General features: G+C 46.8%; 1 protein-coding gene across 1 annotated transcript in view; it reads left to right on the top strand.

The window, feature by feature from the left end:
- Window positions 1-12,418, top strand: part of LOC111952558 (inositol 1,4,5-trisphosphate-gated calcium channel ITPR2) — a 160,347-nt gene that overhangs the window by 108,336 nt on the left and 39,593 nt on the right. The window contains exons 49-51 of the mRNA XM_023971370.3: window positions 6,660-6,835; window positions 10,487-10,651; window positions 11,088-11,265. Of these exons, the coding sequence (XP_023827138.1) occupies window positions 6,660-6,835; window positions 10,487-10,651; window positions 11,088-11,265 (519 nt within the window). The remainder of the gene's footprint in view (window positions 1-6,659; window positions 6,836-10,486; window positions 10,652-11,087; window positions 11,266-12,418) is intronic.

The following is a 12,418-nucleotide window of genomic DNA, read 5'->3' as shown; positions in this document are numbered from 1 at the left end:
GCGGTTGCATTAAGAACTAATTTGTCTTTTCGATTGCTGTCAACACTGTATTTTTTTAGTCAAGTATATGATTGCTTTCAATTAAACTAGATCACTCTGATACAGATGACGTCCAGACATATTGAGGCTTGATTTCCTAGTATTGTTTATGTGTACCACACGGGTTTTTGTTGGGCTAAATATGCGACCGTTTTTTCGAACAACTGTATATGTATATTCTTAATAATGATGTTACAGAGTGTCATCGGAAGAATTTGACGAAGGTTTAGTGAAAAAAATTAATATATTTTGGCGGTTGATTACGTTATAGCGCTCTTTGGCTGGAAATCCATGCTTCTTGGTAACGCTTTGTTCTGTGGTTGCATACACTTTATCGATTTATTGTGTTTCGCTGACAAAACGCTTAAGAAAATCTGAAATAGATGGTCTGAAATCACAAGAACTGGCGTCTTTCCAGTTGCTATGGCTTTGTCTATGTTTATGCAAATGTTTTATGATGAGTAAATTGGTCATACACGTTGCTCTATCTAGTAATTCTAGTCGATTTGTGATGGTGGGTGCAATTGTAAACTGTGATTTCTACCTGAAATATGCACTTTTTTCTAACAAAAACTATCCTATACATGAATATGTTATCAGACTGTCATCTGAAGAGGTTTTTCTTTGGTTAGTGGATATCAATATCTTAGTTGAGCCGAATTGGTGATAGCACCCTTGAAGGAGTAAGAAACTGATGGAGTTTAGGAAAGTGCGCTCGCAATATGCATATTGTACGATCAAGAATTTAGCACGAGGCAGTTTAATTTGGAGACACAAATATGCTAATGCGGAACAGCACCCCCTATAGTTGCAAGAAGTTAAGTTGGGGTTTGATTAACCCTCTTCCCACGGTGTATCCCAGATATTCGGTTTCCTCTAACCCCAAGTAACACTTGGCAGGGTTTGCCGTGAGCCCTGCCTTCCTAAGGGCATCTAGCACTGCCTTTACCCGGGGTAAGTGGGATTCCCAATCTGGGCTGTAGATCCCCACGTCATCGAACTAGGCTGAGGTGTAAGCTCGGTGCGGTTTTAGGACCTGGTCCATTAGCCATTGAAAGGTGGCTGGGGCCCCGTGTAAGCCGAATGGCATGACAGGGTATTGAAACAAACCAGGGGTTGCAAAGGCTGTCTTTTCTTTGGCTCTGGGGGTCAGAGGAATTTTCCAGTAACCTTTGGCTAGGTCCAGGGACGTAATGTACCGAGCTTAACCAATTTTCTTCAAACTTGGAGATTTCATTTACCTTCCAATAATCATTACAAAACCGCTTGGAGACCATCACAATTGGGCAAGACCACTCACTATGTGACTCTACAACCACTCCATGTGCCGACATTTTCTCAGTCTCTGCTCTAATCGCAGCTTGTCGAGCATCGGGTAACCGATATGGCCTCATGCTCACTTTTCTCCCTGGTAGGGAAACAATATCATGAGCCGTAACCTTAATTCGGCCTGGTATCCCTGAAAGCACATCTCTGTTTTTCTGGATCAGGGTCTTTACTTCCTGTACTTGTGCTGGGTACAGAGTAGGTGAAATATGCACTTCGGCTGCCTCCTGAGTGGGTGTGGGGTACGTGACAATTAGTGTTTCTCTCTCTCTACATGCTTTTAACAGGTTAATGTGATAGATCTGTTCTGGAGGCTGACGACATGGCTGTCGGATCTGATAATTATCTTCTCCTATTGTCTCCAGCACTTCATATGGTCCTTTCCATGTAGCTTGTAGTTTACACTCTACTGTGGGGACCAGCAATAACACCTGATCTCCCCGTTGAAATCCCCTCAGGGTAGCCTGCCGTTTATAAGTGTGCCGCTGGTGCTCTTAGTGCTTGTCTCGTGCTCTCTGGCGATGGGCGTGACTGTGGCTATCCTGTCTTGCATTGCTGTGACCTGCTCTATAACACTAGTGTAAGGGGTGGATTGGTGCTCCCAGGTTTCCCGAGCGATGTCTAAGATTCCCTGGGGGTGCATCCCATATACCAGCTCGAAAGGTGAAAACCCCAGTGAGGCTTGGGGAACCTCTCTAATGGCAAACATCAGATACGGCAACATGCAATCCCAGTTTTTCTCATCCTTATCGATTATCTTCCTGAGCATTGACTTCAGGGTACGGTTGATTCTCTCAACCAGCCCGTCCTTCTGAGGATGGTAAACCGATGTCCTCAACTGTTTCACCTGCCACAACTTACAAAGGTCAGCCATAAGGCGGGACATAAAGGGGGTCCCCTGGTCAGTAAGGATCTCCTTGGAATCCCTACCCTGGTGAACAGGAGCACTAATTCCTAGGCAATATTTTTGGAAGGCATCATCCGAAGGGGAATGGCTTCTGGGTATCGAGTGGCATAATCTAGGATGACCAGAATGTATTGGTGCCCTTTGGCGGACTTGGTAGTGGGCCCACTATATCCATTGCTATCCTCTCAAATGGCGTTTCGATTATGGGGAGTGGCACTAACGGGCTTCTAACAGCTGGTTGGGGAGCTGTTAACTGGCACTCGGGGAACTCTCCACAATGTCGATCTACCTCAGCCTGAAATCCTGGCCAGTAAAACCTCCTCACAATCCGGTCTCGGGTTTTATTGATACCAAGGTGTCCCCCCAGAATATGCCCATGAGCTAGGTCCAGTACTGTTCTCCAGTACCGAGTGGGGACCAACTGTTTCACTACATCAACCCCTATGTTTGAGACTCTGTACACCAACCCGTTTTTCATGATGAAGTGGGGGAAACTATTATCTTATCATTTATGGGGGTACCATCTACGACCTGCACATCTGCTCTGGCTTGCTGCAGGGTTGGATCCTGGGTCTAGGCTGTCCTGAAATTAGTCAGGGACCCTGCCAGGTCTGTTAGTTCTAGATAGTCGCCCTCTGGATCCAGATCGACTCTGGCCCCACTGGTACCGGGCTGCTTGCTATTGACAGGGTCTGCCCCTTCTTCCTCATCCTCCCCTACTAGCACCTGTGAGGTTGGCTCCTGGGAAACCTTCTCTTTTCTTGGCTTTGGTTGAGGGCTACATGCTACTTCCTTCTTGGTCAGGGGTGTTTGTCTTCTCAAATATGCCGTTATTATAGCTTGACCTCGCAAAGTTAGGACAGTATCTACCCAGTATTACATCATACGGCATCTTCGGGACCACGTCGATCTCATAATCCAGCAGCCCGTCTGCTCACTAAGGCTGTGGGGTACGGGCGGGTATCCCCATGAATGCACGAAACACTGGCCAACCCATCATCGACGTTCTCGGGGTAGACCTTGCTGGTCGAGTATGATGGTCTCGACAATCTCAGCGGGTGAACTGGTCTCCGGTCGCAACCATTTCCGTGTCAGGTGAATCAAGTCGAACATTGGTGTTCAGGGTGGTTGTCCAGGTCTGTTGGCCCACTGGTGGAAGCGGTGTGCCCTCACGGTATCGGTCATTCCAGTCTAGTCAGAATCTCTCCCTTTATTTTATCGTAATCCTGTGCATCTTTCAACTCTTAGGTCGAATTACGCTTTTTGAGTATCCCCTGCCAGGTATGGTGCCAGAAGCCCTGCCCGTTCTTCTTTCGGCGGCCACTTCTTTCTATCTCTGCCGTCCTTTCGAAGGTGGTGAGGTATGCTTCCACATAATCCTGCTTTGTCATTTTTTAAAGAAAATTATTGGGCCGCCTCCGGGTATTTGCAGCTGGTAACTGAGGCCCAATTTGGGCCGCTAGCCCCTTTTAGGCCTTCTCTTAACTCCCGGGTGTTTCTCTCTTGCTCCTCTCTGAGCAGCTGGTTGGTGAGGTGCTGGACCTGCAATGTGTCCTGATGCATTCGCATTGCATCCTGATGCGCTATTTGTTGAGCTCTAGTTGCCTCTTGTTGGGCTGCCACTGCATGTAGCAGTGCCTGTATGGCTCCCTCCATACTAATTTTCCCTGTACGGAATAAACAAATCCACCCCAAAAAAACTGACTTCCCTTTGGAGTACTAACTGAACACTTCCTTTTGTCCACCGAACCAGCGGTACGGTTCGTCCCTTTACTCGCTTCAGACCACTCTGTGCCCGCATTCTCCACCACATGTGACAAACCTCCTCAAGGTTAGGAGAGTTTGTCACAAATTAAGCGGTAAGACCGTCACCAAAATCACCCCAGAATGAGAGTTCTTTCGAACAGGACAGTACCTGTATGTTGGATTCTCCGCCCAGGCCGCAGGCATGGTCAAGGACAGCAGGGTTCGGGACACGAATCGGGTTCTCGGTAGGTCCAGGTCCAAACACCAACAGGTAAGTCCAAACAGTCCAGGTCATACACGGTAAATCCAGACGATTCTATATATTGTCACTTTCTCTTTCTCTATGGTTCACAGATCCCCAGCCCCCTTCTTCTCTCTCTTCCTGGTTTATCTTGGTCCTTTATCTGTGGGTCGGCCCCACCTTCTGAGCGCCCCCCCTTGCTTCTGGGGATTGTAGTTTTTGGCGGTCAGACATTTTGTGATCTGTAGTTCTGGCCAGGGTGGCCATTTTAGTGAGAGGGCAGAGCCCGTTTATTAGTTCTGCCCTCACATGTCTGCCATTTATCACTCGGCCCCCTTCTTTGCCACAATATATATATATATACTCCCACTCTCTACCGGTCAAAAGAACACCTCATTCAAGGGTTTTTCTTTATTTTTTTACTATTTTCTAAATTGTGGAATAATAATAATAGTGAAGACATCAAATCTATGAAATAACAAATATGGAATCATGTAGTAATCAAAAATGTGTTTAAATCTGAATATATTTTATATTTGAGATTCTTCAAAGTAGCCACCCTTTGCCTTGATGACAGCGTTGCACACTCTTGGCATTCTCTCAACCAGCTCCATGAGGTAGTCATCTGGAATGCATTTCAATTAACAGGTGTGCCTTATTAAAAGTTAATTTGTGGAATTTCTTTCCTTCTTAATGCATTTGAGCCAATCAGTTGTGTTGTGAGGTAGGGGTGGTATACAGAAGATAGCCCTATTTGGTAAAAGACCAAGTCCACATTATGGCAATAACAGCTCAAATAAGCAAAGAGAAACGACAGACCATCATTACTTTAACCTCTACGGGATCGGTGTCCATATACCAGGATGGTTGATACTAACGTGCGCTAACGTATGCTAATGTGAATAGAAGGTATAGGTAACAGCAAACTTTCCAGGACATAGACATGTCTTATATGGGCAGAAAGCTTAAATTCTTGTTATTCTAACTGCACTGTCCAATTTACAGTAGCTATTACAGTGAAAAAAGACCATGCTATTGTTTGAGGAGAGTGCACAACAACAAAAAACTTTTTTAACCGCAACTGGTTTGATGCATTCACCTCTGATGGTAAATAATGTACTTACATTCAGTAATATTGCTCTGATTTGTCATCCTGAGGGTCCCAGAGATAAAATGTAGCATATTTTTGTCTGATCAAATCCATGTTTATATTCAAATGTAGGAACTGAGTTCTACAGCTTGAACCCCTGCTGTCTCTGAGACCCATGAGGCTGTGCACAATTGGCCCAACGTCGTCCGGGTTAGGGGAGGGTTTGGCCGGACAGGATGTCCTTGTCCCATCGCGCTCTAGTGACTCCTGTGGCGGGCCGGGCACATGCACGCTGACACGGTCGCCAGTTGTACGGTGTTTCCTCCAACACATTTGTGCGGCTGGCTTCCGGTTTAGGCAAGCAGTGTGTCAAGAAGCAGTGCGGCTTGGCGGGTTCGTGTTTCGAAGGACGCATGGCTCTCGGCCTTCGCAGCGATGGGACAAAGCTTTGTAAACATTTTCAGGGTTGCTGGTTTTTACATTTCTAACAGGAGTCAATAACCCCTAAAAGAGGAATGTTTTGGTTTTTATGACTATGATGGTAATTGTAAACCAATTCATCAGTTGGTACCTATTGGCTATCATGAAATTGGGGAGAAAAGGGGTATACATTTTATTTTCAAGCAGAACATGAAAACAAGCGTTTCTCATTGGACAATTTCAGGTAGTCCCTACCTGTTGGTCAGTCTTTCTTCCGTGTGGTGCCTAATGAGCATGAGCCAGTAGTTCCCAAAGGGTCTCAAGTGGCTCTGGTACCCACTAGAGAGTTGTAGCCAGTTCCGCTTGGGGAAAGGCTAAAGCCTGCTTGTGACTGGAAACATGACTGTGCATGTCATGATAGTAGTCACGGAGAAATCTAAAGGCACTAGGTAGGTCACGATGCGAGAAAGTGCCAGTCTTGTTTGGCGTTTGCTGCATGACCACGTGTGTGTGATAATCACACTAAACGTTGGATCGCGTGGTTAGTAGAAGACAGAATTTAAGAGGGGCACAAGGGTCATTGGGACATGCCCATTGTGAGAGAGAGAGAGGCAGAGAGCCTAGAGAGAACATAGTGTTGTGCCAAGTGTAGCGAAGTGCTATCCTGGTCCCAGATCTGCTTGCGTTGTCTAGCCAGTTGGCAGTTGCATCTTAGCTATAGCCTTGTCCCCAACTGGCAAGACGGCACAAACAGATCTGGGACCAGGCTATAATGAAGCACTCAGTTAAGTTGCATAATACATGAATCCAAATGCCACCTCTCTGAACAGCGCTAATGTCTTAATCTGTCTTTGTTGTTGTTGACATTTGCTTGTATACCTCATCCCCAGGCATCCTGCCCCCCTTTGTATCCATCTTGCTGTGGGTGGCGTTGGTGGTGTGTACCACCATGCTCTTCATCCTTCCCAAACCAGGGAGTGTCCGGCCCTTCCTAGTCTCTGTCATAATGCGCTCCATCTACACACTGGGCCTGGACCCCACCCTGCTGCTACTGGGCGCCGCCAACGTAAGTACAGTAGAGTTACCAAGGGCGACGATATCCTTGATGTTAGAGATGCAGGCAGTGTACTAGGTTTGAATCCCAGGGCAGATGGGGTAAATCTGGTGGGAGTTAGCCGGCAGCCGGCGGTTTGCTAGCATCAATATCCCATGTGCTACCAACTGTCGGTGTGCCCATGAGCAAGACACTTGACAGACACCTCGATAAGTTCGCTGATCAAGGCAGTGTCGCTGATGACACTGTTGCATGATGATGAGGAATACCATGGCCCAGTCCTAAATGACTTTGTAGAGTGCTGTGACGAATCACACATGGTCCTCAATACCAATAAGACCAAAGAGATGTGCATAGACTTCAGGAAGCATACAACACCTACCTCTGCAACATCTATCAGAGGTCAGAACATAGAGATTATAGAGGAATACAAATACCTGGGTGTCCTCTTGGACAATAAGCTTCAGTGGAGTAAATGTACAGACCTGATCTACAAAAAGAGTCAACAGAGACTGTACTTTCTCAAAAAGCTGGGATCTTTTCATGTTAATTGTACTATACTGTCTCTGTTTTATACATATTTCATGGAGAGTATTTTAACTTTCTGTATTGTTTGTTGGTTTTGCAATTCCACTGTCAGCCAGAGAAATATGCTGAGAAGGATTATCACCACAGCAAGCAAGGTACTTGGAGTCAAACAGACAGGCCTGGATGAGATCTTTAAGGTCAGGGCCCTCCGCAAGGCTCACAAAATAATTTTAGACCCGAGCCACCCCCTGTACCCGGACTTTGAACTACTCCCCTCTGTGTGCAGGTATAGGGCACCCCTCAGAAGGAAAAACACAACTAGACAATAATTTGTGCCAGGTGTGATATCCCTCCTAAATAGCTCAGGCTAATGTTCCTATCTACCCAGTAAGACCAGCAGGCTAATGTTCCTATCCACCCAGTAAGGCCAGCAGGCTAATGTTCCTATCCACCCAGTAAGGCCAGCAGGCTAATGTTCTCTATCACTAAGGCCAGCAGGCTAAGTTCCTATCACCCAGTAAGGCCAGCAGGCTAAGTTCCTATCTACCCTGTACGGCCAGCAGGCTAATGTTCCTATCAATCAGTAAGGCCAGCAGGCTAATGTTCCTCATACCAGTAACGCGCACGTATACAAGAAGGCAGCAGGCTATGTTCCTATCAACTCAGTAAGGCCAGCAGCGCTTTTCTTCACCCAGTAAGACCAGCAGGCTAATGTTCCTATCCACCCAGTAAGGCCAGCAGGCTAATGTTCCTATCCCCCAGTAAGGCCAGCAGCTAATGTTCCTATCCACCCAGTAAGGCCAGCAGGCTAAGTTCCTATCTACCCAGTAAGGCCAGCAGGCAACGTTCCTATCTACCCAGTAAGGCCAGCAGGCTAATGTTCCTATCAACCTCAGTAAGGCCAGCAGGCTAATGTTCCTATACCCAGTAAGGCCAGCAGGCTAATGTTCCTATCCACACCAGTAAGGCCAGCGCTAATGTTCCTATCAACTCAGTAAGGCCAGCAGGCTAATGTTCCTATCACCGCAGTAAGGCCAGCAGGCTAATGTTCCTATCCACCAGTAAGGCAGCAGGCTAATGTTCTATACCATAGCGCAGCAATGTTCCTATCCACCAGTAAGGCCAGCAGGCTAATGTTCCTATCCACCAGTAAGGCCAGCAGCTAATGTTCCTATCCACCAGTAAGGCCAGCAGCTAATGTTCCTATCACCCAGTAAGGCCAGCAGCTAATGTTCCTATCCACCCAGTAAGGCCAGCAGGCTAATGTTCCTATCCACCAGTAAGGCCAGCAGGCTAATGTTCCTATCCACCCAGTAAGGCAGCAGGCTAATGTTCCTATCACACCCAGTAAGGCCAGCAGCTAATGTTCTATCCACCCAGTAAGGCCAGCAGCTAATGTTCCTATCCACCAGTAAGGCCAGCAGGCTAATGTTCCTATCCACCAGTAAGGCCAGCAGGCTAATGTTCCTATCCACCCAGTAAGGCCAGCAGGCTAATGTTCCTATCCACCCAGTAAGGCCAGCAGGCTAATGTCCTATCCACCCAGTAGGCAGCAGCTAATGTTCCTATCCACCCAGTAAGGACAGGCAAGCTAATGTTCCTATCACCCAGTAAGGCGCAGGCTAATGTTCCTATCCCCAGTAAGGCCAGCAGCTAATGTTCCTATCCACCCAGTAAGGCAGCAGGCTAATGTTCCTATCCACCACAGTAAGGCAGCAGGCTAATGTTCTATCCACCCAGTAAGGCAGCAGGCTAATGTTCCTATCCCCAGTAAGGCAGCAGGCTAATGTTCCTATCCACCCAGTAAGGCCAGCAGGCTAATGTTCCTATCCACGCCAGTAAGGCCAGCAGGCTAATGTTCCTATCCACCCAGTAAGGCAGCAGGCTAATGTTCCTATCCACCGCGTAAGGCACAGGCTAATGTTCCTATCCACCCAGTAAGGCCAGCAGGCTAATGTTCCTATCCACCCAGTAAGGCCAGCAGGCTAATGTTCCTATCCACCCAGTAAGGTCAGCAGGCTAATGTTCTTATCTACCCAGTAAGGCCAGCAGGCTAACGTTCCTATCCACCCAGTAAGGCCAGCAGGCTAATGTTCTTATCTACCCAGTAAGGCCAGCAGGCTAGTCTCTTTTTATTGGTATGTAACTGTTATGAAAGTTGTATTGTCAATTTGTTTTGTTATTTAAACGTACATGACACTGCAACAACATTTCCCCATGGGGACAATAAAGTCAGTAAAGTAAACCCCTTAACCCCAACCCCTCTACAGCTGGGATGCTCCCAGATTTGGCATTGTTATATCAGGAAATAAGAATTACTGTTATTAATGAATTCTATTATAGAGGTTTTATTATTCCCAAGAGGCAATTTGTTTGCAAAAAGTACAGAAAAGTAAAGATATTTTTAAGTAAATGTACAGTGTACTAGGATTTGGCGGTATCCAGATTATCATACCTTCATACCGACCTTGTGCCAAACTTGGATATTTGGTAATGAACACAAGGGGCGTTGTTTTCAAACCCCACTGATACTCTGTAATCCGAAGGTTAGCAATGTTGACAAGTACATTTAAGATCCCATTGAGAATGCTAACTAAATGCTAATGAGCGTGTTGCGAGCATTTTGTCAAGATTCTGACCTAAACTATACAAGTAACTTCAAAATTCTACCCGTAGTTTGCGGCACAAAACAAATATTAGCCAGCAAGGCTCTTGATCCAGGAGGGGATTCTTTGCTGTTACCAAGCGAATGCTTAGCTAGATAGCTAACTAGCTACTAAATTAGCAAACCAAATGCACAACTGCAGAGCATTCAGCACATTTTAGACAGTTAACTTAATTGTTATAAGTCATCTAGCTGGCAAACATGTTGTTGTGAATTCCATACTGTAATTAGATCACAAGGCTCCGGTCTCTCATCGTTGTGCTTGTAAACAAACACCATTTGACTGGGGACTACCGTAAGCTTCATAATAATGTGAGGTGACATGAAGAACGCATGTCGCTTGGCTTTTTCCAAATACCCCGGTATACGATATACTGCCCAAGCCTACAGTGTACAAATATTTTCTTGTGATTTCAGCATCTTCTTCTATTGAAGCAATTGCTCAGTCCTCTACTCTCTCATCTCTCCAGCTCCTCAATAAGATTGTGTTCCTGGTGAGCTTCGTGGGCAACCAGGGGACGTTCACACGGGGCTACAAGCCGGTGGTCATGGACATGCCCTTCCTCTACCACGTGGGCTATGTCATCGTCTGTATGCTGGGCCTCTTCGTCCACGAGTTCTTCTACAGCTTCCTGGTTAGTGGAAACAATCTCTCTGTCTGGTCTTCTCTGCAGCACTTCACCATTAAACTTAAAAAAGACGAGGCTTGATATTATTACTCATTTATAAAAATGTTATCCATTCAATTCAATAAAGTGGATTCATTGAACTTCAAAGTACTTGATTATTATTCAGAAAACCTCAAATTGACGTTTGACAATGGTCTTGATTTAAGTCTGGACCTTTATTGGTGCCATGTGATGACAGCAGGTGGTTGTTGTGTGGTTATGTCGTTTAGCTTTGTGGTTTCCTTGTTCCTCCTTGTAACAGGTTTTTCAGACACAGTTGCAGAAAGACACATCCTCTCCTACTTTTGCTATTGCTGCCAATCGGAAGCTTTGTGATGTCTGGTTCCTCTACAACTGTGTGTCTGTGTCTGTATCTGTCTGACTGTGTGTCTGTGCCCCTCAGCTCTTTGACCTGCTGAACCGCGAGGAGACCCTGCTGAATGTGGTTAAGAGTGTGACACGTAATGGGCGCTCTATCGTCCTCACGGCTGTACTGGCCCTCATCCTGGTCTACCTCTTCTCCATCGTGGGCTTCCTCTTCCTCAAGGACGACTTCCTCATGGACGTGCAACGTCTGCCAGGTCAGTGCCCATAGAAGCCCTCTCCTCTTCATCCCAGAACCCTGTACTCTATCCTGGCCTCTACCCTATTACCCCCCCCCCCCTTCATTCAGTACCCACAATCACCCCCTACTCACTCCTTCGGCGCCTCTATGCTCTACCCTAGGTCTCCGAACTTTTGCCCCTAGTTCAGTTAGTACACACTGTTCCTCAGACCCTATACTAGCCTAGGTCTCAAATCAAATGTTATTTATCACTTGCTTTGTAAACAACAGGTGTAGGCTAACAGTGAAATGCTTACTTACGGGTCTTTTCCAACAATGCAGGGTTAAGGAATGTGTATGTATATATGTGTGTATAATATATATATATAACGGAGCTGCTCTTCCTCCCGGGGAAGGACTGCCCGTTCCATGATCTCGCCATCACGGTTGACAACTCCATTGTGTCCTCCTCCCAGAGTGCTAAGAACCTTGGCGTGATCCTGGACAACACCCTGTCGTTCTCAACTAACATCAAGGCGGTGACCGTTCCTGTAGGTTCATGCTCTACAACATTCGCAGAGTACGACCCTGCCTCACGCAGGAAGCGGCGCAGGTCCTAATCCAGGCACTTGTCATCTCCCGTCTGGATTACTGCAACTCGCTGTTGGCTGGGCTCCCTGCCTGTGCCATTAAACCCTACAACTCATCCAGAACGCCGCACCCGTCTGGTGTTCAACTTTCCCAGTTCTCTCACGTCACCCGCTCCTCCGCTCTCTCCACTGGCTTCCAGTTGAAGCTCGCATCCGCTACAAACCATGGTGCTTGCCTACGGAGTGGTGAGGGGAACGGCACCTCCGTACCTTCAGGCTCTGATCAGGCCCTACACCCAAACAAGGGCACTGCGTTCATCCACCTCTGCCTGCTCGCCTCCCTACCTCTGAGGAAGTACAGTTCCCGCTCAGCCCAGTCAAAACTGTTCGCTGCTCTGGCACCCCAATGGTGGAACAAACTCCCTCACGACGCCAGGTCAGCGGAGTCAATCACCACCTTCCGGAGACACCTGAAACCCCACCTCTTTAAGGAATCCTAGGATAGGATAAAGTAATCCTTCTAACCCCCCCTTAAAAGAGTTAGATGCACTATTGTAAAGTGGTTGTTCACTTTGGAATCCTCTCTCTCCTCAACAAACA

Source organism: Salvelinus sp. IW2-2015, linkage group LG26 (genome assembly GCF_002910315.2).
Source record: "Salvelinus sp. IW2-2015 linkage group LG26, ASM291031v2, whole genome shotgun sequence".
NCBI classification, from domain to species: domain Eukaryota; kingdom Metazoa; phylum Chordata; class Actinopteri; order Salmoniformes; family Salmonidae; genus Salvelinus; species Salvelinus sp. IW2-2015.
The sequence above is the reverse complement of the archived record's forward strand: the minus strand, read 5'-3'. Positions and strand labels throughout refer to the sequence as shown.